The sequence below is a fragment of the Abrus precatorius genome, unplaced genomic scaffold (assembly GCF_003935025.1).
Source record: "Abrus precatorius isolate BTA unplaced genomic scaffold, Abrus_2018 Scaffold7, whole genome shotgun sequence".
Taxonomy (NCBI): Eukaryota; Viridiplantae; Streptophyta; class Magnoliopsida; order Fabales; family Fabaceae; genus Abrus; species Abrus precatorius.
In genome coordinates, this window is record NW_020874417.1 from 20015131 (window position 1) to 20039571 (window position 24441).

At 34.2% G+C, this 24441-nt stretch overlaps 2 protein-coding genes across 4 annotated transcripts; both read right to left on the minus strand.

Moving 5' to 3' along the window:
- Positions 1 to 232: 232 nt before the first annotated feature.
- Positions 233 to 9438, minus strand: LOC113871237 (intermediate cleaving peptidase 55, mitochondrial). Its single transcript, XM_027508196.1, has 14 exons — positions 9269 to 9438; positions 8848 to 8925; positions 8086 to 8349; positions 7648 to 7740; positions 7205 to 7411; positions 6935 to 7038; positions 6681 to 6747; positions 6498 to 6605; positions 4919 to 5011; positions 3706 to 3796; positions 3473 to 3543; positions 2360 to 2415; positions 1305 to 1365; positions 233 to 503 (listed from the first exon to the last, which is right to left on the minus strand). The coding sequence occupies exons 1-14, from the start codon at positions 9314 to 9316 to the stop codon at positions 393 to 395; spliced, it is 1452 nt and encodes a 483-aa protein (XP_027363997.1). The 5' UTR covers positions 9317 to 9438; the 3' UTR covers positions 233 to 392.
- LOC113871235 (rhodanese-like domain-containing protein 6) lies at positions 3717 to 14780 on the minus strand. 3 transcript variants are annotated; one of them, XM_027508193.1, is made up of 10 exons: positions 14532 to 14780; positions 14304 to 14468; positions 14120 to 14225; positions 13741 to 13921; positions 13523 to 13604; positions 13125 to 13207; positions 12208 to 12340; positions 11417 to 11582; positions 10718 to 11203; positions 3717 to 3796 (listed from the first exon to the last, which is right to left on the minus strand). In XM_027508193.1, exons 1-10 carry the CDS (start codon positions 14691 to 14693, stop codon positions 3792 to 3794), a joined length of 1569 nt encoding a protein of 522 aa, XP_027363994.1. In that variant the 5' UTR covers positions 14694 to 14780; the 3' UTR covers positions 3717 to 3791. The 3 variants fall into 3 exon arrangements, with proteins under 3 accessions (XP_027363994.1, XP_027363993.1, XP_027363995.1); XM_027508192.1 differs by lacking the exon at positions 3717 to 3796 and having other exon boundaries at positions 10350 to 11203; XM_027508194.1 differs by lacking the exon at positions 3717 to 3796 and having other exon boundaries at positions 11064 to 11203; positions 11412 to 11582.
- Between the last annotated feature and the right edge of the window lie 9661 nt (positions 14781 to 24441).

The following is a 24441-nucleotide window of genomic DNA, read 5'->3' on the forward strand; positions in this document are numbered from 1 at the left end:
ATAGGGTTTGTAAAGATTATTAATATATTTGTCATAAAATTTGGGTAAAAAATTACATTCCAACTGCTGTGAAAGGTTTATCTGTACTCACCATTTGATGATATGATCTATCATTTACAAGTTACAACAATGAGATACCAGACAGGAAATGATCAATAGCACTTAAAATCAAGGACCAATCCAAGCCTAATCAATGGCAGACACCCCCCCGCCCCTTTCTTTTCTTTTGTTTATTTCGACGTCAAAGAGGTTAAAAATTAATATCCAGGAAACGAAAATTAAAAGATTTGAAATAAATAAATAAAAAACGTAACCGCTCCTAGAATTAGGCCCATGCCATCACATCTCAAGGATTCAATGTCGTGGTGGTTCTTGAATGCGAATGGGGAATATCAACTTGATGTGGCTCTCATGTTATTTTGGCTATCCACTCCAATTCCGAGGCAGTGGTTTAGTAATGATTCAATTTGCTTCACTTCTTTTGGAATTGATGCTGTTAAGACCTGTTTTTGCATAATATTAGTTAACGATATCCAATAACATCATTGCGTGTATTATAATATATTTTATGGTTTTATTAACGGACATCACCACAAACACATAAAAACTTCATCTAAAATCTCTCTCGCTACGCATACACATATATTGATAAATATTCTAAGGATTTAACTCCTATTAATGACACGACCACTGATGGGGTTTACTCTGGTACCTTGATTATTTTCTAGGCTACCAATTTCCTAATTAGAGGGCAAGTATTTATTGGTTTCTGTAAGTTATCATTAAATGTTTCTTTGTTAGCCAAAGAAAATCTCATACTTTATGGATTTCGAAGGCTTACTGTGAGAACCAACAACAGATAAAATACTTGACTACTCATCAAGGCCACTGGTATCCTGAAAAAACAAGGGTACTAAAGATGTGTATCACTCAACCATGCATTATGACATTAAAAGTTTGGCTGGCTTTGACAACAACTGTTTCAACCGTCAAAATCTAGATGAAACCAAAAAGTTTAGCTGATGCTGAGTAAAGAATTATCTAATTTTGACAGCTAGCAACAGTTTTATATGCGCAAGTGGTTAGTTGATTTTTTAAGGATAAAGTATATGCTCGAATTGTAATTTAGTTTTTCGTGGTTCCGTTTATCAGAGACTTCATTTTGTTGTTCTCCTTTTAAAAAAACTCTATTACAATGGTAATACACATGTTATTCTACCGCTCAGAAGAAGCGCAGTCTGCACCTTCTCTAGCTGCACAAATTAATATGCTAGTTTCAATTACAGTACTTTTAAAGAAATTACCTCATAACCTGTTTCTGTGATGAGAACCTCATCCTCAATCCTTATGCCAATACCTCGATACCTGCATTGGACATCTTCCACAATTGATTGTATCATACATGTAACAGAAACATTTAATGCAAAGATTGAAGACTGAACTTAAAAACGCTCACATGGAATATATGTTAAACAAATATTGAGATTAATTAAATGCCGTAATGGGAGTTACAGACAGTGAATGACTACTAGAATACAGATGAGAAAGAAATAAAATTCATGTTATGTTAGCAATGTACAATTGATATTGCAACTGAAACAGATTAATTTAACAAGTATGATTCTTAATTCCCAAATAAGAAGTTCAAGATCTGAAGTAACAATGGAATGGACACGCATTTCTTGATGGATTAAATAATTGAAGAGCTACACATATGTAGAACTTCAGGTCCCAGTGGGTTCAATGGACTGGTTGTAAAAGCAATGCAAATGGGAATGGATGGAATAGTCATTTCATTAGATAGATAAAATATGAGCAGTCATACTTGGTCAGCCAAATCAAATGAGTAGATAAAATGTATTTTATATGACAAAACTACCTTAGCGATGGGGCTACGATGGAAGTGCAGAAAGTCCCTATGCAAATGTATTCTCTCTTTTGATTGAATAAAAACTCCCTATGCAACAAGTCTCATTGCAAATTCCTATCAAACAAACTCTCCACTCATTCTCATTATTGTCACTCGCATTTGATGGAATCAAAAAAGACCAGAGAAATTCCAAAAGAAAACGAGCATGCTGGGAAAACAGTGCTAAATATCCTTGGAAGTTAGAAGCAATCAGGATTACCCAACTCAAGCTTTAGCATACTAGTAAATGCACCAAAATTTTGGAAGGAAAAAAGAAAGGCAAAATTCTTGAAGCTATTCAATGGAAGGGAAGTCCAATGAATTGGCATGTTTTGTAGAAATAGCTGGTAAACCAGGGTAAAATTGCACAACAGGAGCAACCAATGGAAATTTTCAATTTGTAATAATCAACTTGTTAAAACAAGTTCTTTAATCAGCCTCAATAAGTACCTTTCTGGACCATTAAAAGATGATGGGATGTACACTCCCGGTTCGATAGTTATTACCTGCACACATTAAAAGGGAAAAGGCTGTCAACTACACATTATGAATGTCCATGTGCATCTATAAAGCATACTGGACAAGTCGACACAAGCAGTCAACCAAACTTCAATGAGATTGTCTAAAACTAGGTATATCCACCACCTAATTCCTCGCCCAGCAAAAAATAAACGTACTCAGAATTATGCCAGAAATTACCTTGAATTTTCATTACATAAAATATGTGGTGATAATCACCAGCAAAGTGCCCCAGCATGTAAATTTTCAAAATTTGGAACAAAAGGTGAATTTTAGAAATCACTACATTAACTTTAAAATAAAACAGAAAGTGAAGGAAGTGCAGAACCAGTACTTTATAAAATGAATATGCCTTTTAAACTTGAATAGACACCAATAATAGATACCTTAGGTGCAAACTATGTTTAGAAAACAGTAATTGGGTACATTCAACAATATTCATTTAAAGAGACACTTCAGTATCATATGGTTGATTTTGAAATCAATTAATGATGGTATTAAACAGATTGAAGTACCTTCCTAACAGGCACTAAATTGTTTATTAACAGAGTGGGTAGAACTAGAACTGCAGAATGAATTCATTCTCTCCATTATGTTACTTCCTTTTAGAACACACATTATCTTCTTTCCATAAGTGATATTTTTATTTACTTTTTTGTTACCTCTAGGGTTGGTTTGGGTTATGAGAATGCAAGAATTGCAGACTATTATTTATAATCACTAGTATTGAGGATGGAATTTCTTTAAACATCTGCAAAATAAAGTGGGGAATTAACATAAAAAAAAATAGTTTGCAGAAACTACATTGTCTAATAATTTGTTGTTTCATAAATATTGAAAATTTAAAACTTCCTATTATATCAACTTGTCCATATTCTCATCTTTATTAACAAAAACAACTGCATTGTAATTTTATGGGAATAAACAATAATCTTCACTACACACATCTGAAAGTGACAAGCAATTATCTTCCAGTGGTAGAAATTATCTCAAATTTATAGAAATTGAAAAATGAAACTGCTGCTTGTCAAGGAAACAACTTACAACACCTGGCTTCAGAGGACAGTCAAAGCTGACCATTGAACAGTCATGGATGTCCATTCCTAGATAGTGACCTGGATCGTTAAAACATGATTAGATGTCCAGTCTCTGTTAGCTACCATTATAATTTGTTGTTTTTAAACCTCAAACTAAATTATGAATCTCTAAAATAATAATTTTTCTCAAGGCCAGATGTTGCATGCTCTGTCAGTGACAAGATTTGCCCACAAAGCTACCTATAGAGGTTGGGTTCAGCTTGTTGTAGGAATTGCTTCCAACATCTCTCAAGATTCCTACCTCTTTGAGTCCTTTCTTCAGCATTTCAACCTATGCAACCAGACCATTTAACATGTTTCACTATTTTATAACTGAAGAAGCTACAAGCAGCTAGTTGAGTAAACAATAATATAGTATTTAAAAGAAAAGAAAAAGCAAGATGACACTCAACAAACATAGAAGAGTCTATCAAGGAGATATTCACGGCATTAAAACACTCTATTGGGTGTTAGTGATCATGACAGTGTTAGTGCACAGGGCAAAGTAAATATTGAAAGTGTTTTCCAGGGGAACAATAATGAAAAACGAAGGTTTGTATTTACAGATTCAATTCCATTTAAAATCTTGAGACAGAATTTACTGTCAAGTGATAGATACCTTCAAACCTAGACATTTTCTACAAACCTAAACAGAAACCAGAGATATTTGAATCCACTCTGCTCTCCCTCCCTTATGTACCTCCCCAACTGATCAAGAATAAAATTAGTCATATGACAAAGCTAAGATTCACAAATGTTTCTCCATAAAAAAATGGATACTAAGAGAAATCTAGGCTTTAGTCCCACATAAAACAACAGTCAACATCCACTTTGAGGTCAACCATAATTTAGTATCTGTTTGCTTATACTGGAATAGAAACAATCACAAGCAATATTTTGTTCAATCCAAAAGTTCTAAAATATGCAGTTGCACATACTAATAATGCTATATTATTACCAAATATATGTTGAGGTAAATCGCTATTAGCTGGTTTGTTTTTACTTAATAACCATAAGATTCTATGCTCTGTTAAACATTTCCCAAATAATGTCATAATTTTGATAAATTACTGAAGTACTGCTTATTCCTCTAAATCCCATCATGAAGTGAAAAAAAAAAAAAAAAAAAAGCATAATAGAAAACATATGCAGATTCAGATCATAATGACTATCAATTGTATCACTCACCAAGTCTCCTATACGCTTAAGCTACTAGATGAAATTCAACTTTCATTTAGAAGCATGAGGGAGGCAAGGATTAAAGTCTAGATCATGTCATAGAGACTCTAAGTCTCTAATACCATGACAATCACCAGCTCTCCTATAAGCTTAAGCTACTATATGAAGGCCATGAATGACAATTACTCTATTACATCACCAGCAAATCATAAAAGAATTAAGAAAAAGGAAATACCGAATAGTTGTGTATTTGCCTTATACTGACACCAGGCTTACAGAGTTCCACACAATGCTTATTTGTTTCCAGTATAAGCGCATAAAGCTCTTTCTGAAATATACAAGAAACCATGACATTTTAATGAAAAAGTCACGAGACAAATAAAACAAAGCAACATTGGATTGAGCAATTTAACTTCATCTCAGATTTCACTGGGTATGAATAAGGAGATAAAATGAAGTTTCAAACATTTATGTCATAGAATAGCAAAAGCAGAGAAAAATCCTATTCAAATCACATTGTTTCAATCCCCTCTGGTGGGCAGGTTCAAGCATTAGGCACATTTGATTCCCTAATGAAAAGGGCCAGGAGGAGAGAGAGAATCTACCCCAAATTGAACGCCCATGCATGAACCAATTGTTTAGAGCATATATCAACAATTCACCATATTTGTATTTACAGAAATCTTCATTTTGGCTATAATGACTGATTAATGAGTCATACTCATCTTCAGGATTTTGTCACAAAGCTCCATATAATTGAGCAAGCCTTCTGGTTGTTTATTGAAATTTCAAACAAGTATGTCAACAGGAACTTGGAACTAGAACAGGTTTAATAGAAGAAACCTCATTTAGTTGCTTCTTCTGCTGGTGATATCAGTATCAAATAAGGGTTTGTACCAAATACTGAAGATAAACACAAAATAGAAGGGGTTCAAAGGGAAAATGACAGAGGCAGTGAAGACTCTTGGACACATGCTTCCTCCCTTCTCAATTCTCACTTTCTTTATCCCTCCTTGTTTCCTCTCTCATTATTCCATCTCACTTACAGAATTTGGTCTGTACCCACCTGCTATGTCTGCAAGTCATTACAAATTACAATGCACTCCTCAAAAATAATCCCCACTCATATTTCTGTCATAGCCATGTGCCTCTAATTCCCTGCTTCCTTTGCTTTTCTTTCTGCAGTACACCTTATATAGCTAGGTGGTTAGCATGTTTGTAACCTCAATCACAACTAGAGGTAAGCTTCATCTAACTTCTTTAAGTGAGAAATTGACTCTTTAGTATTTACCAAGAGGCCATTGACCTGATGTAATGCCTTTTCCCTCAAGTCTTGGGAGTGTAGTCCTGAACAAATTCAATTACCAAAACTACCAATCAACTTCAAGATACTCATACACTTCCAATTATTTTCTGAGATGGAAATCTCATGACACCCTACCCTCTAGAAAGGAAAAATAAGATTTCATGTCAAAATGAAGTATAATGTTGAAAAGCCTCAGCCTATCATAGCAAGACAAAAAAATTCATATTACAAGAACCAAAAGTGAAGTTATCATCTCACTTTACAGAAATTGATACAGAAGAAGTGCATTATGTTTGAGAAGAGAAAAATGTGCATAAATGAGAATCCATATGATTCACCCCATGATGGAATGAGGTCTGCAATAGAAAATTTGGACTATGCAATCTGCTTCTTTCAGATTACTATTTTTGATTTATAAATTGAATATCAAGAGACAAGAAAAATCAAGAATATAAACATAACTTTACTTCAAGAAAAGAATTGCTTAAAGGCTTTAAATAATGCTAACCTGGGCAGAAGAAAAGCTACCACAAGGTGGCCAGGTACGAGTAAGATCACTAACATAACCATGTAACTCACACCCAACATCCATCAAAACAAGATCTCCATGTTTTATCTTCCAAACATATGACAAAGTTTAGAAACATGAAATTCAACATACTAGGAGATAGCAATAAGTAAATGAATTTACTTTCTGATCATTCCTAGAATAATGTATAATGCTTCCATTAGGCCCACCACCCACCACAGGATTGAATCTGATAAAGAGAAAAAGAAAAGAAATATTATATTATTAATTATGGACACAAATGATGTTTAAACTTGAATTTGCTTTCTATTAGTGAAATTCTCTATTACTATGTTTAAATTATCAATAGCAATACATGAAGTAGTTGCCCATGAAAAAAATGTTAAAGAGGTCAAATCATTCCATAAAAGGCTCACCCCATTTGCTGGGCACCTCTCACTTTGCATTCATATTCCACCTTTGCTGCTAGCATACCTTCAAAAGGGTTTGTCTTTGAATGCAGCATTGTCAACAAAAGAGCCTATTCAAGACCAGAAAATGTTCAAGTGTTCAACTTATCCAGTGGTTACCATTTGCATCTAAACCCAACTAATGGTAGAATTCCCAAGTGTGCATATAACAGCCTCATGAGGAGTACTGCATTTTTAGTCATCAAACAGTTATGCATGTTTTAGAGTTGAAAATACCTGACAAGCAATTGATGCAGATTCCTTCATCAGCTTGAGCTCTGCAGGTGACTTTATCCATCGCAACTGATGGGTATAAACCGATAGATCTTTTACACTGTTACAGTAAGCTAACTTTTTGAAGGCTTCCAATTCCACATATGCTGGAGTTGCAGTCTGAGCATTGTGGAACAATTTTGATGAACCCCTTATCATATCTGGAAGGATCTGAATCAATAAATCAAAATGTTAAATTAAAACATCATATAAAAACAAAGTAATTATTTGACCGAGGAGATGAAAATGCATATCTTAGGCTACAAAGCAGTGGCAACATTGGCAGCCAGTAGCCAGTATCCCAGTAGGTTTAATGAGGGAAATATTCAAGGTGTAGAGGAAAGAATAGTTGACTAGATAATTTCTATAGAAGCAAAAGCTTTTAATACTTGATAGCATCAATTCACCTCATGCAATTTTCTCATTGGATATGCCTTGTCAGCCTTGAATGCATCTAACGCTGCATCAACTCCTGCAATTTGCCCTTGCCAAATCACATCCTAGACAAATTTATGGTTATAAAATTATATCAGCGTCAAGATTTGTAACTTATTAATCCTATAACTCTGAAGAAGTCATGAGAAAAATCATACACACAATGACCAAATTCTTGGATGGTTAAATCTATCATTAAAAAACAATTGAAATATTACATAGATTTTTTATCAATAATCAGATGAAGGATCGGATATTTATTTAACAAACAAATAGAAGAATTTTTTAACACATAAGCAAACAATTTACATAATTTATGAATAATAAAAGTTAATAGATAAATATTGCAGAATCTGTTCCAGTAGAAACAATAGAGTTCTAATTTTAGGAAGATACTATATAAAACATACATAAGGCTTAGCTTCTGGCATGAACATGCATAAACCACAGTCATGTCCTAAAACAGCCACACCACCAGGCTGTTGGCAGCCAGTGAGATACAAGTAATCAGCATCTTGTCGAAATGTATAAGGCACAACATCCGTCATCATCTTTACTGGGGCAGCAGCAATGATGGCCAGACTCTTCTCTGGGAGAAGTTCCAATAATTTTTTTCTTCTTAGGATGTATTCCTCAGTAGATATGCCTGGTGTGAGCTCCCCATCTTTTAGTAGCTAAAAAGATGTAACATAAAAAAAATGCTAATTAGTCTATAGAAACAAGTAGTCTAGCTTTGCATATAGTCCCAAGCCAGGAAGCCCAGACGCTTTAGAATAGTTATCGTACCTGTGTCAAACACTTAATGGATACTTTGAATACTCCTAGTCCTAGCTACACTTAACAAGTTTTTTTACCTTTTTTTTTTCAATTCATATTTAAACACAAATGGAAATACTGTAATAGTCAGAAAAATAATAGCATTTTATTCAGTACTGCTAAGTTTTAAAACATTGATTAGAGTTTTGTGCTTTTGTGCTAATTTTATATGCTGTACCATAGTCAAATCATGTCTTCTATTTTCTACATTTTGTTAAATCCATGTGCCCGTGCATGTTGTATTTATCTCACGTCATATCTGTCCTTCCTAGGTGCAAAATCAGAAAGTAACTAAACTTCTTTTAAATATAATGGAAATGTCGGGGAGGAGCGAGAGGCATGTTGTGAAATAGCACCTGCGGATGAGATGCAGAGGTTGGTTGTCCAATATCAACACCAACCCTGTCAGCGCAATAGGAACGAAAACCTAGAATCTGCGAGCAAAACATGCAAATGCCGAGTATTCAGAGTAACACAAATGAATTACAATTATTTGACTATTCCCTAGATTTAGCCAAACAAATAAGTATAAAAAAATCGAATATGAGTGCTAATTTTATTTTATTTTATTGCTGTGAAACAGTAAACTACAGAGAGAGAACAATCGAACTGACAAGCAGAAAAGCAAGAGTTCAAAGTTGTTATGAAGTGATTGATTGGATTTGAAGAAACAAAACTAAATTTCCGTGTTTGAATCGGATGCCACAGTGGCAGCAGCAAATTGTTTCGAAGAAAACGAGATGCGAGGTAGCTGAAAGCGATGAAGGAAAGACATACTTGTCTGCGTGAAATGATCTTGGTCATTTTTTTTACAACACCCTGCATCTTGGTTGGAGCTTCTTTGTGTCCAACAAGCCACGCCAGAGGTTTAAACTTCGAAGGGGTTTAAGCGTGAGAGAGTCTCACAAGTTTCTGCAATCACTTTTTCTGTTTTGGCCTTGGGGGTTGGGGTGAAAACAGCTTGTGCTATACTAGAATGAGAAATGTTAACATTTTTTTAATATATTTTTAATTATTAGTTAAAATTTATTAATTGTAAAAATTATTATCTCTTAATTTAATATATTTTCTTGTACTTTTATAATTTTAATATATTTTAGTTAAAAATTTCATTAGAAAGTATATTAAAAATGTATTTTACAATAAAATATTAAAATAACTCAAAAATATATCTTTAAATATATTAACAAGTCTAAATTTATATATAAATAATTAAATTAAAATATTTGAAAAAAATAATTTTAAAATATTTATATTAAAAATTTAATAATAATGTTTTTAAAAATATGTCAATCTACTAAATTTAAAAGGCTTTTAAATAATCTAAAACACAATCCTTTTTATTTAATAAATTTTAAATTTACTATTAGTCTAACTTGTTTGATAAAAAAATTATTATCCTATACCTGATATAAGCTATAAACCAATAAATAATTTGATCTACTTCCATCCTTGCTTCTCATTTTTGTCCAGCTTACCTGCAGCTTAAATTACTTTTTCCAAAAAATGTAGTAATTGATGTATCTTTTTCAAATATTGTTAGAATTACCTTTTGTATCTTTAACCCTCTTTTTGTAACCTTCTATATCTGAGGCTATTTAAAAGAAAGTTTAAAATCACAAAAAAATTGCCATCATGTACTACAATTTTAATTTTAATTAAAAATTAAAACTACTATAAAAGTAAGAATTACGTTAAGTAACATACAATGTTTAATTAGATAAAATTGACAGTGCACACCCTCTTCCTATCAATTACAGGCTGGGCACGACCTTATGTGTTCAGTGCACACTTGCTAAATATAAGAAAGAGATGTGGCCTTCGCTAGATTTGAATCATTTGATGAGGCAATTGCATGAACATAGAGCATTATACAATTATTTTAGAAAGGTGGTACATAGAAGCAACTATGTAAATTTTAGTATTAAAAACTCGAGCATTTTTTTTTACTCTACTACAGAAAACGCCCAAGGAAATCCCTGATCTCATCTATGTAAGGGGACCGAGTAGGAATTATATGACCACAATCATGTTCAATGATCACAGAACAATCGCTGTCATATAGAGAAGCAAGTTCCTTGCTAGCTTGGTTGGCTATCTGTCTGTCTTTACCATGTTCATCACCGAAAATATGAAGAGAAGGGCATTTGATAGTGCCACGTTCCATCTCTTCCGCACGGAGACCAAAGCCTGAGCACAAGACAACAAATTTGAAGTTCATTTCACCTTTCAGCTTTTCTTCTTGTGCAGAGACTAAGGCAGCCATTGCGGCACCTTGTGAAAAGCCCAAGATTCCATCAAAGGGTCCTTCTTGGGAAAACACATTCTTCAAGTGTGAAATTGAAATATCGTAGCCAAAAGTTTGCTCCAGGTATTGAAGCGGATCAAATGGGCCATCTGCTACCTTCCAATCAGGACCGCTACTTCCATCAGAGTTGGATGCCACAAACCATGCAAACTTCTTCCTGCAATTCTCCAAAGGTGGAGGAGGACTAGGTAGCAATGATGATGATGATGGTGCACAATTCACATTGAGAGCCGACACAGGGGTTTGGTAAATGAATGGCAATTCATGAGGTGCATCAATAAAAACAAATTCAGTAATTTTCTTGAGCTTTTTGGCTAATGACGCTGTTCTTCCCTTAAAACTGGATGCATTCTGCCGAAACCCATGCAAGCATAAGATTCTCAGTTTTCTTGAGGTCCTTACATCTGAAACATTATGCAATAAGATGTTAGGAATTGTACACTTCAAGTAAATTACTGATCGCTTTTCAAATTGCAAACGCTTCAAATTTTAGAAGACTAGCAAAATTTTCAGTGCAACATGACAATTGTAAGATTAATCATCAGTTTAACTTAAAATTTGACAAAATAGCACATGAAAGCAAGGTATGTTGGAGCGATATGGATCACAGACCTTACCATCTCCCCTAGGCACTTGAGGCAAGAACATAGTATCTGAAGAAAAGTTCTGCAACTCAACCCCTGGCAATGACGTTTTTGATTCACCATCTTCAATTAACTGCTTTGACCTAACAGCCTTGCCCTGCTTTTCGCATAGCTCACAAACATATTGTGCAGATTCATTCTGGTGGACCACAATAATATCAGAAGCAAGAAGAGAAGACAAATAGAAACAGAATAGAGTCAGTAAATTAAAGATGGAAGAGAAAGGATAAATTTTCTACATTACTAATTATAAATGTAGGTAACCCAAGGTTTAGTAACCACAGCTTCAGGATAAACGGTATTCAAATGCAAGCATGCTTGAAGCCGAATTTTAAGGCCTAATGATCATAGTAATAGTAGACAGCTTACACATTCATGAACATCATTTGAGAAAAATCCAAATTTTTCCAAATAGCAAACTTCAATACTTGTCAAAAGCGAGCCATTATTAATATTATCTAGAACCACTGAACCAGTTACAACTAAACCAGCTCAAAAGCAACACTCAAGTTAAGCACAATTTTAAAAAACAAAAATAATCAGAACCAAGCTCTTATATTGGCGGGCACTGTAAAAACTGTCATTATAACACCCCTAAACAGTTCTTAGTTTAGTCTTCCAAAACAGAAGCACAATCTCAGGAGATAATGATTCCATTCTCTTTATTAAAAAAATTTCCCTTTCAAACTCCTTCGGAATGTTAAAATTCAGAGATACGCAAACGAAATATTGGCACAGATATGGTACACATTATCATATCATACCTGGCAATTACAACAAACCAAAACAAGCATTCTGCAGTAAGTACATCGGCAGCGTGAAGAGTAATCATCAAATGAACAGCGACAAATAAGGCAGGTACCAATAATATTAGGATCTGAACTTCCAACTGATATCCTACAGCCACAGGAGTGAAATAAGGAATTGTTTTTGGCCAGCTTTCAAGATTACTGACCCACTCTTGGACAATTTCAATAATGAATATAGACGGCTAAGCCACCATTGCATTAAGAGCCAGAAGTGTTATTACAAGAAGACAAGAGCAAGTGAATCCTCCCCCACCCCCCAAGCGCAAAATAAAGCCAAGAATATCAAATTGAAATCGTCAGCATGAGCAGCAAGTTATGTGAACGAAACTTAAATAGTGAAAGCAATGAAATCACAATGGTCTTTCTAGGTTCTCTAAATTAAGATTTAAGAGCATAAGAAGTAATTTGGATATTAAGCTTACAAGGTAATAATAAAACATCTAAATCATGAAAATTTAAAATAAATGAGAAATGAACTGTGGTGTAATCACCAAGTCACTCATAATAAAAACATTGATAGAATTAAAATAGAGGGTCAGCAAGAAAATATGATTTATATATAGTTAGGGAACAAGTGTTTAGTTCAAAGGTTCAGTTATTTGAATAATATTTAGTATTTACAATAAAGGGCCAAGTGGAATGACCCAGTTCACAGATACAATCAAACCTTATTAGGTCAACTATGTGTTCAATTCAAAAGCAAACATTGTCTATCGATTCCAAAAGCAAAAAATATACCACTATAGCTCCTATTAACAAATAATGGCAATGAAACAATTTGGTGTAATATCAATATTCCAATCACAACAGGATTACAAGATATTCATACAAATTCATGCCTAAAAGCAATGTGAGGATTAAAAAAGGCATACCGGTGATCAAAAACAAAATTCTTTCCTTTGAAAAAACCACCATCTGGAAATTGCTCCAAATACCGTTGGATGCCACCAAATAACTGAAATGAATACAAAATTACAAGAAATATTGGTCACCAGCAGTGTGGCATTCTTCAGTCTTGACCATGTTATATTATAAATTCCATCAAGTGTACTATACCACAAAATTTCCACACTCCACAGTCATCATAATTCATTCAGACCAATACCAAGGTCCTTGTGTTGTGACTGAGTATCAATGGGCTGTTTTCTATGGTTTCATAACATGAATAGCTTGTGAACATAAAAGAAATTCATGACATAATCAAAATTCCTTTCTGTTCTCAAAAGGGGGATGTGCATGGAGACTGGAGAAGAGAAATTCAGGAGTTTACCTGAAACACATTCTCAAACCCAGCACCCTTTGACTTAATATATGCTGATGCCATTTCACACCTGATTCCGCCAGTACAATACCTGTAACCAGCAAGTGAAATTACCGAACCACAAGTGATTATGTTACTTGAGTACATAAATGACAATGGGATGGAAAATACTATCCCCAAATCACTAATCAGCTGTTTAACAAAAATGTTTCAAAAGGAAAACTTACATGAGGATATTTTTTCCTTTCAACCGATCACCATTGTCATCTATCCATGAAGAGAAATCACTATACTGCCTAACTTGAGGATCCAAAGTTTCAACATTCGGTGCATGAAATTTCCCAATTCTTGTTTCATACAGATTCCTTGCATCAAGTAAAACAAAGCCATTTTCCGGACTCTCCTTGTCTACAATACAACAATATTATACAAAAGAAGATTCAGGTTTCAACACCAATTCTGCAAATACAATCAAAAGCTCTAGATAGTGAAGATAAATGGGAGGAATAAACACGCTAACACGGTAAAGAGAACAAGTGAATTTGAACCAAGATAACAAATGAAAAATACATACATCATCAACGCTATAAAAAAATATCAACTCACTAGCATTCAGAAGGGAAGAATGGAACTCATCCGCAGAGAGATGCCTTCCAGCATTCGAGATCTCTGGAGACTTCAGTAGGGGATGAGAACTGAGAGTAACAAGTTCCTGTTAAAACAACAGAATGAGTTAAGATCAACAACAACAATAAAATTAGACAACAAAACATAGGATAAAGAAGCAGACCTTGACGATCCGAATCGAGAGAGAAGTGAATCCACACTCTTCAGCAACTTTGTCGTTTAACGGGTGATGACAGGTTGCGAGCTTGAAATCGGTGTCGTGAAACAAGGTATTATGGGCCTTGAGAGCTTCAATGTGGCTCTCCAAAGAGGATAAGAAGCCGCCAACCTAGTACAATGAAAATGAAATGAAAGAGAAATGAAATTGGAATGGTAAAATAGAAATACTTACGGTGACATTGACGCCGTCGGGAGAAAGGCGAACACGACCGAGGAGGCAGAGGGAGGAGCAGTTGGAGTGGTAAAAGGTGAGGAGGTCGTCGAGGTTCGGAATGTGTGCATACTTGTAATAGAGGAGGACACCGTATTGCTCTGTGTCTTTCGTGTCCGACATGGTTTACGGTTTATGGATTAAGGGTTTATGCTCGCCGCCTCAATCCCGGTTAAGCCGTTATTATCGCTGCGGGTGCAGGGTAACGCTAACTAGTGCACTTGGCTCCCTTTGCCTTGCATATTTTTTTATTTATTTATTTAAAAACATTAAAAATGTGTTTTTGTTTATTCGTTTTTGATAGATTATATATGTGTGTGTTGAAAGAAGGTTTTTGAATAAAAATAATATTTCTATTTTTTTTAAATATAACTCTTTGTAACAAAATGAATATAAATCAAGTTTAATTTAAATATATTAATTGTATAAAAAATTTATATTATTATTAAATCATGAAAATTCTCTTATTAATAAAAAATACTTTGGGTTGAATGTAGACTTTGAGCTAAAGTTTGGGTTAATTGATGAGCAATATTTTGAGCTTATGTTTTGAGCTTTTCATTAAGCTAATAGGCTTTTAATTATGCTTAATTGATTAATTTTGGCTATTTTAATCCAAGCTACATTAGTTGAACTTTATTAAAAAAACTCTTTAATTTCATTACTTTAACTATCTTGACCTTTGTTCATTAATTTTGTAATCTTTTTCTAAGGTCAAACTTTTGAGGAGATTCTTTCTTTTATAGATAGTTGATTCCTAGAACTTTAATTTGATGTATCACTTGTGATTTTAGATTTCAGGTTTGGAAGCTATGAGCATTTAAAGTTATAAAAAGTGATCACTTTTGGTGCAAAAAGTGATAGTGCAAAGGCATTAAAGTGAAACCATGATGGGCGTGATCACTTTTTTCATAAAAAGTGATCACTCCAGAGCCTAATTAGAGGAGCTCAGCTGCGCATTATCACTTTCCACGCTAAAAGGAGCAACACTGAAAGGTTTCAAGAGAAAAGCTATGTGTGTTGCCACTTTTCTTGCCAAAAGTGAACGTTCCATAGGAGTTTTCGAAGAGAAGCTCGTACGTAGCTATTTTCCTCACCAAAAGTAACCACGTGCAAACTTGTTATGAAGGAACTATGTAGCATATGACTCCTTTCTGTGCAAATAGTGATCACACGCAAGCCTTATGGAAAAATACATCTGCGCATGGCCACTTTTTTTGTTTTTTTTTATAAAAAGTGATTGTTTCGAACCTTGGCATTGCAAAAAGCCTTGTGCGAGGTTACTTTTCTCACAAAAAGTGATCACGACAGAAAAGCAGGAAAAACTATAAATAGATCCCAAGCTCAAAATTTATGAATCTTTCTCATTTTTTCCTTTCTAGACTTTTAGAGGGATAGAAAGAGAACTTTGGGAGCGATTTTGAAGGTTCATATATAGGATTTCTACTTTTTAATTCTCATTTCTTCCACATTTCTTTGAATGTTGATGATACTTTTCTCTGCATTTCTGAGTTTTATTATAATGGAAGGTTAAAACTTTTGGATTAATTCACTGAATTGACATTCTAATCATAGGGATCTGAGGTATTGTTCTAGAAACGTTTCAATTCTTCAATCTAATTCTCTTCTTCCCTTAATTCTATACATGATTTTGATTGATTGATGATTAATTGCTTAATTGAACCTCTGATTGAATTTTGCTTGAGATTCTACATTACATATAATTCAAATTTTGTTAAGTGCTATTCTTGCAAGGTTTGAATTGAATTAAGAGAAATTTCATAAGATTCTATGCTTGAGATGCTAATCCTTCATTAAGAATGGTGTAATTGCTTGATTTAGGTTTAACATTGAATTCAGAATGCTTATTCTACAGAGATCATATTAAGGCTAAGTTTTGATAATTGAAAAACATAACTTGAATCCAATAAAGAACTCTAGACTAGATTGTTAATCAATGAATTGATCATTCATTTACATTGAATTTAATCCAATTTAATTTTTAATTCTATTTTTACTAAATCAATCTGAAAACTCACCCTGTTTCTAAACATAATGCATAGAAGGTGTTTAATATTCATTCAATTATCCAATGATCCCTAGGAACACAACCTAGGTTAGCTTAACCTAATTACTACATTTACTTTCTCATTATTTTGATCGATTACAACAGTCTTTCATTAATCCACATGTTACTCAAGTTTCATGGCCTAGCTTGTAATGCCTTAATTTAATTTTTTCCAAATAAATACTTTTTTGCAAAATTTAGGGGTAATAAAAATTTTCATTTAAACAATTCCCAACACATAGTTTCATTGAAGTAATTCAAAATGGAAATAAAGGAAAAGTTTACAAATTTATATCAAATGACTGCTACAAGACTAATTCAAATACATTATATTTCCAAAATAATATTCTAAGTCCTATAGCAATTCCATCCATTCCTTCACTGAGCCCGGTGCTGATCGTCTTAGTCACCTGAAAAATAAATGTAAGGGTGAGTACTCTACACTATCAACACACATACAAGCATAGAGACTCACTTGACATGCTTCTACACACTTCCGATATAACTCAAATTCACACATCAAACAACTACAACATAACACATTTCAGCATTTCATTTCAACTCATATAAAGATGCACTCAATGCACCATCAACAATTAACAAACAACACCCACATGCGCTCACTGCATGCTAGCCACGCTCACTGTGGCACTGTGATCACAATTTCCTAATGTCCTCAACCTCAGGGACTTACTTAGTTTCACATAATGGGTGGTCGCCAGATAACTCTCGCTCAACGAATACAACATATCCAATATTGAGCCCCTAGAGCAAATGTGTTAGTCAGAGGCCGAGTTAGGAGGAGAGTATGTAGCCTGTGGTGCACCCACACTCACTATTGGTGTCACCACCACCCTTTCTTTCCCAAGGTATTTCTACCGCCTATATCTTCCACACACTCAGTGTATCGTTGAACCATTCATAGCTTTCCAACATATTCACAATCACATTGACAATTCATTATGTCTTCCACACACACATTTCATTCATCTCATATCATTCACTTTCAATCGAAGGCACATACACACATATTCCACCACACGATATTCAATCACACTGTTTTCATCTAATTCTTCCTACAATCATTCATTTCATCATATACACATCCACTATCCATCATAAACATTTCTCAAATATCAATCACATCATATTGCACACCACATTTCCATCAAGATCCAATCACAATCAACCCATTCTCATCAAAACACATATCTTCTACATTCCATCCTAGCCGCATTATAACACACAACCAAATAAATAATTTTCAAGCACAATGAGATAGGGTAGAGCCCCCTTTTACCTCAAATCGAAGACCTACAACGCAATTCAACAATGAAAACATTTCTCATACGGATTTTGTTCTAAATACATGGAAAAATTCCATGAAAACTCAGGGAGAACCAAGGAAATAGAGAAGAGGGACAAAAATCGAAACCCTAGCCATTGAAACTCACCTCCAAAAGCCCCAAACATGATTACCACCTTCAATCTAGCTCCCAAAAGGCTTTGGAAGCAATTTAATTAGTGAGAATGACTTAAAAATCAAGAGAATAGAGAGAGTTCGAAGGGAGAAGTGGGAAAATAATTTTTCCCAAACTCTAAACCCCTCAAATACCCCTCTGATTGCGACACTCTCGCTACAAAAAAATCTCAGGGGAAATTGCATTCTGGTTTTTGCAAAATCTCGCTACAGAGAGGCCCTCTCACTACATTGAGACTGCAACCCAAAATGCACCCCTCTCTGTTGCCTTCTCGCTACAACGAGAACGCAACAGAATCACACCCCTCTCCCAGGACACTCTCACTGCAGCCAGAATGCCTCTGCATCATACACTTAGCCTATTTTCCTCAATCAATCCATATCTTAAACATCATTCACATATATGTATTCACACCATCATTCAATACACATCAACATCATACAACTCAAACATCCACACACATATATCCACGTCATCATATACATCAAATACATACTCAAATAGCAACCCACACATTTATATTAATAATCAAACGATATTACAAAATTTAGGGTATTACATAGCTGGAGAAGACCATCATTAGCACTTGAAGGAGTTCCATGTGGTGTGCTCAACCATGAAGCCATATGGAGTAAAGGAAGATCACATCAAGCTAACGGCCTTTCCTGTTTCACTAGATGGGTTTGCTAAAGAATGGCTATACTACCTGCACCTTAGTTTTATAACTTGTTGGCAAGATATGAAGAGAATGTTCTTGGAAAAAAATTTTCCTGCCTCAAGAGCTATTTTAATATCCTTATTTTATATCTCAAATATGTACAATAATTTATAACGAAGGAAGAAAAATAAAATAAATTTATTTAATATTTATAGCTTAAAGACTTTAAGTGAAAAAAAAAAACTTACATTTCTTTATTTTATTTATGAAAACTCAAAGGTGTTTAAAATTTCAAAAGAAATAATTTTCAAATCTTTATATTCGTAAAATTTAGAGTGGAAACAAAATTTTATATTGCATACATTTAGATTTAAACAATAAATAACTCTGTTGGTCGGCAAAGTAATTTTCTATCTAAAATAGAATGTAAACTATAATTAAATTAACTAACTACCAATATTACAAACACTTTGCATTACTTATTACAACAAAATTTAACTAAATTCACAAATTCAAAATAACTTGACATAAAATAATATCTACAAATTATTGTCAATTAAAAATAGAACTTAAACAAAACTATTACAGTCCTTGAATTAATCAAAATAATATCAAAATAACTCTTCCTTACAATCTCACTAAGAGTATAATTCTAGATTGATTCAACCTTCATTTACTCTTCAATTTCATTTTTTGGAAAATAATTCATAAGGCGAGTATTCTTGTCCTGCCAAATCCTTTATTTTATAAATAAATCATGTAAGACAAAAATATCATGTAAATGCAATATGCACTAAGACAATGCTAAGTCATATATTGCATTAACAAATTCTACAACAGTTCAAACATGATAATAACCATAGAATCAATACTTTCAATCATACACTAGGCTCATATCATTTCATATATTGTTTCATCGAGTAGTATGTCATAATACATGTGTTATAACCATATTAATTAATGCATTACAATACATGCATTATAATTACACTCATTAATGTATTACAATACCTATATTATAATCACACCAACCAATTTTTTATGACTAACCTATTACAATCACATATCTCACAATTTCACAGTCATTGTCCCTGAAATCCCTTGAGGTCTTCTATAAGTATAGATAGTCGTCGGTTAGCCTGAACAACACTGATACTTCTCTCGGCCCCTTTCAGTAAAGGTATAGTCAAGAGTCTAGTTAGGAAATGAGTGTGTGGCCTGTGATGCTTTCACTTTCAGCAAATCATATGCAGCCACTTACGAATAATATTCACCACCTTTATTTCCCTAATATTTCTCAAATCATCTCCAGACTCTATACCTCTAATGTATCTCTGTAACTATCTATACATAGTCTCAACATTTCTCATAACATTCACTTTCTCAGCATTTCTCTTGACACTTTGATAGCAAAATAACTTAAATTTCTCATTCATATCCATTTATACTGGCCCTTTATTCATTAATTTCACTAATAAAACATTTTATCATTTGAGGGAAATCAAACAGTTTTCATTAATTTTAACATGCATCAATTTCCAAACAAAGATCCATACTCAATGTATCATATCATTCTAACACAAATAATTTATCCACCAATTTCATATCATACAAATCAATACAATGTGCCGAAGATCGGATACTTTCAGACTCAAATCAGTCGTGCATTTTAACATATATTAAAAATAACCATGGATACATTACTAGAGATCACACTCTCTTAGTTTTAATAAAAATCATTTATCCTAAAGTTTAGTATTTTCCAACATATATTATTCATAATAACATTCCATTCACTACGTAATAATAATCAAATCATAAAAATTTCTTAAAAACTTGTTTTGTTCATAAATTTTGATATAAAAGTCTTATCTATATATTTTCTGAAATAAATCATTAGTTTTTATGCTCAAAATACCATTCTTAACATCGAGGTTTTAAGAAACATTATGGTTTATGAATTTTTAATGAGAAAAATTGAGATTTTTAGCCAAAACATATAAATAAGAGCTAGGTTTGAGAACAACTCCCTTTACTTAGAAATAGGTCTCTAAGATCAAGTTCTGCTTAAGGTTTAAAGGAGAGATACAATTCTTCCGATTGAAGATTTTGTCCGAAAGACCAAGGTCTCCTTAAGTATTACAAAGTACAAATCTTTTGAAAAAGAGAAAATAGAGGAAAAGGAGTGAAGTTAGAGAGTTAAGTTCTGAGAAACTTATTTAGGATTTAAATGAAATAGATGTTTAAGCACAGATCTAGAAAAGGTTCAAAGTTTGGAAGAGTTTTCTCTAAGAAAGGAAGGTAAGAGAATAGAGAGAAATGAGAGGGAAAGTTATTTGGTTCTAAAATGAAAGTTTCTAAAATGGAAATTCCTTAAATACCTCTCCAAACTAACGCGTTCTTGCTTGAGCGAGGTGTAACATCCTTGTTTTTATATTATTATTATAGCATTGAATGTTGGGTGTATTTATGAAGTTATTTGAATTTTAGAGAGTTTAAATAATATAAGCTGCAGGATATCTCGCTGTGGTGAAAAAGAGCGTCCAGAAATCAAGCATTCTGATGCATTCTAGCTACAGCGAGATGTCGTTTTCTTTTTTTTTGCTGTAGCGAGAGAAGGACTCGCTGTAGCGAGAATGTTGCGAGTCAAGGAGTATTTAAGGGTTTCCAAGTTAGAAAACTTGGATTACAATCCAAGTTTCGAGCTCTTCCTCCGTTCTCTCGACCTCTAACCCTCCCTTCTCAGAAAATCTCCTTAAAACCTCAACTTTCTTTCGAATCCAAGTTTGGGAACTACATCAATAAACTCAAAGTAAGTTCTTGGAGCTTTGTTTTCTAAGTTTCTCCCTCCCCAAAATGTTCTCTTTTGTGATATCTATGAAGATCTTGGTCCTTTCACCAAAACCCTTCACAAACCTTCTTCTAAAACTTCATTTCAAGGTAAGGAGGGCTCTATTTTGTGATTCTAAGCATAATAACTATTTTGTAATCATGAGAGTACTTTATGTATAAGTTCTTGTATGATTCTTATGATTGATTGACATTGAATTGTTATGAAAATATGTTTGGCTAATTTTGAGTGTTAATGATATGTTCGAGTAGTCTATTGTTTGGAACTTAGTCCATAAGTGCTTTACTAAGCACAATCTCTTACTTGAATAACAAGTTTAGTATGAAGAAAAGTATGAGATAAGTGTAAAAAGCTGAATGGATCTAGTGTGAATAGTTACAGAGATACACTAGGGGTATATAGTCCGGAGACAATAGGAAATCTGGGGGAAATGTAGGGTGGTGAGTAACATTTGCGCATATGTACACATTCTTTCTGAGAGCGAATGCGCCATATGGCCTCACACTCGTTTCCTGACTAGACTCCTAACTATACCTTTGCTAAGGATGTAACGCCCCGAATTTTGTAATATGATTTAATGGTATGTAAATATAGATGGATGCGTGTTTTGCCACGTTTTGGTGTATTAATTGACTTGATGGTGATATGAATGTACGGATGTGCCTTAGTTTGATGGGAATGTGTGTGTGAATACAGATATATGTAAATTTATGTATACATGTGTGTGATTGGAATTTGGATTGAAAGAAATAGATTAAGTCTTGCTGCAGGGTATTCTCGCTGTAGCGAGAGGTCCCTGGGAGGAAGGCATGCAACTGTCGCCTTCTCACTATAGCGAGAGACGTCTCGCTGTAGCGATAGAGCGATAGTTTAGAGCGCATTTCTGGGTGCAATCTCGCTGTAGCGAAAGGGTCTTACTGTAGCGAGATTATGCAAAAATCAGAGTACAGATTTGTCTGAGTTTTTCACTGTAGCGACAGAGGGCGTCACTGCAGCGAGAGTGTCACGAAGGGTATTTGAAGGGTTAGGGTTCGAGGAGAGGAGAGGGTTATTTTTCACGATTTCCCTCTCTCTCCTTCATGATTCTCTCTACCCAAACACATTCCTACCGATTAAAAGCCCTCTAAGGATGTTTGAGAGCTTGATTGAAGGTTGGAAATACGATTGGAGTCATTGGAGGTAAGTTCTATGGTTAGGGTTTTCGATTTTCATCCCTTTCCTTCATTTTATGAAGTTCCCCCTAAGTTTCCTTGGGATTTCTGTGTGCTTTAGGGACGAAATCCGTATGGGGAGGCGATTCTATCAACGTTTCGTTTCAGGCCTTCGTTTTGAGGTAAATGGAGGACTTTACTCTAGTTAACTACCTTTGTTCAGAATAATTTTATTTGAATGAATATGGTAATGTGATAGAAATAGGAGGTGAGGTTATGTATCTTGATGGATTGTACTAGTTGGGCTGAGTCTGGAGGTATTCAACCTCTGGCACATTGTGTGAATTGTGTGATAAGTTGAATGTGGTAGGCATTGTATGAGAAACCCATGTTGCATGTGATAGAAATGAGAATGTGATTAATGTTGAGTAAAATGTGATTGTACATTTGTGTTGGCATGCTATGGGTGAATGATTGAATAACTTGAATGGTTGAAAATGAGTGTGATGGTATGTTTAGATGTGATTGCGACGTGATTGGATGTGGAAACTATGAATGGTTCAGAGATACACTGGGGGTGTGAATGATGGGGGGCGATAGTAATATCTTGGGGAAGAGAGGGTGGTGGTGACACCAACAGTGAGCGTGGGTGCACCACAGGCCACACACTCTCCTCCTGACTCTGCCTCTGACTACACCTTTGCCTAGGGGGCTTAATACCGCACATGTTGTATCCGTGGAGTGGGAGCTATTCGGGCGACCATCCATAGTATAACTGAGTAAGTCCCTGAGGTCGAAGGCATCAGGAATCTGTGATCACAGTGCCACAGTGAGTGTGGTTACGTGCAGTCAGCGCACGTGTGTTTGTGTAAATGTGTGGATTTGTAATTGGTGCAGTGAGTGCACCTATTGTGATTGAGAATTTGGATGCATGATGGTCATTGACGTATGCTCCTAATATGATTAGAATTTATGTATAATGAGTCATGTGAGTCTAATGCTTGTCTGTGTGTTTATACTAGTGTAAATGACTCATTCTTACGTTTATTTTTCAGGTAACTAAGACGATCAGCACCAGGGCCCTTGAAGGAAGGAAGGATGAAACTGCTATAGGACTTAGAAATTTATTCTGAAAATCTGATGTATATTTAAGTCATGTAGCAAGTAATGATGTAAATTGTACTCTAATTTCTTATTTGAAACATTTTATGAAATTGTGCTTCAACAACCATCTGAATGGAAAATTTTTACTACTTTGAACTTTGCAAAAACATATTTATTCAGAATTTTAAAAATTAAGGTGTTACAAAGGAGTCTGTTATTGTATCCATATGCATGTGCTAACCGGCGACTATTTACCTAGTGGTGTAAGACCTCAAGAACTGTTAGAGGCATTGTATATCTGTTATCACAGTGCACTGGGAGTGTGTATTCGAAAGAGAATAATGTAATAAGTTGTGATGTAATATATGTATATGTGATATATATTGCTTTGAGATTCATGATTTTATGATTCCTTGTCTTGTGTTCTATGATTGTGATCGTGCTATAATGTTGGTCTTTAAATTAATATTGTGTTTAAATGATAAAATAAAATCTCATCCTTACTAATATTTTCAGTAGATCAGGATGACAGAACCTCAGGAAAGAGTTAGACTAGTA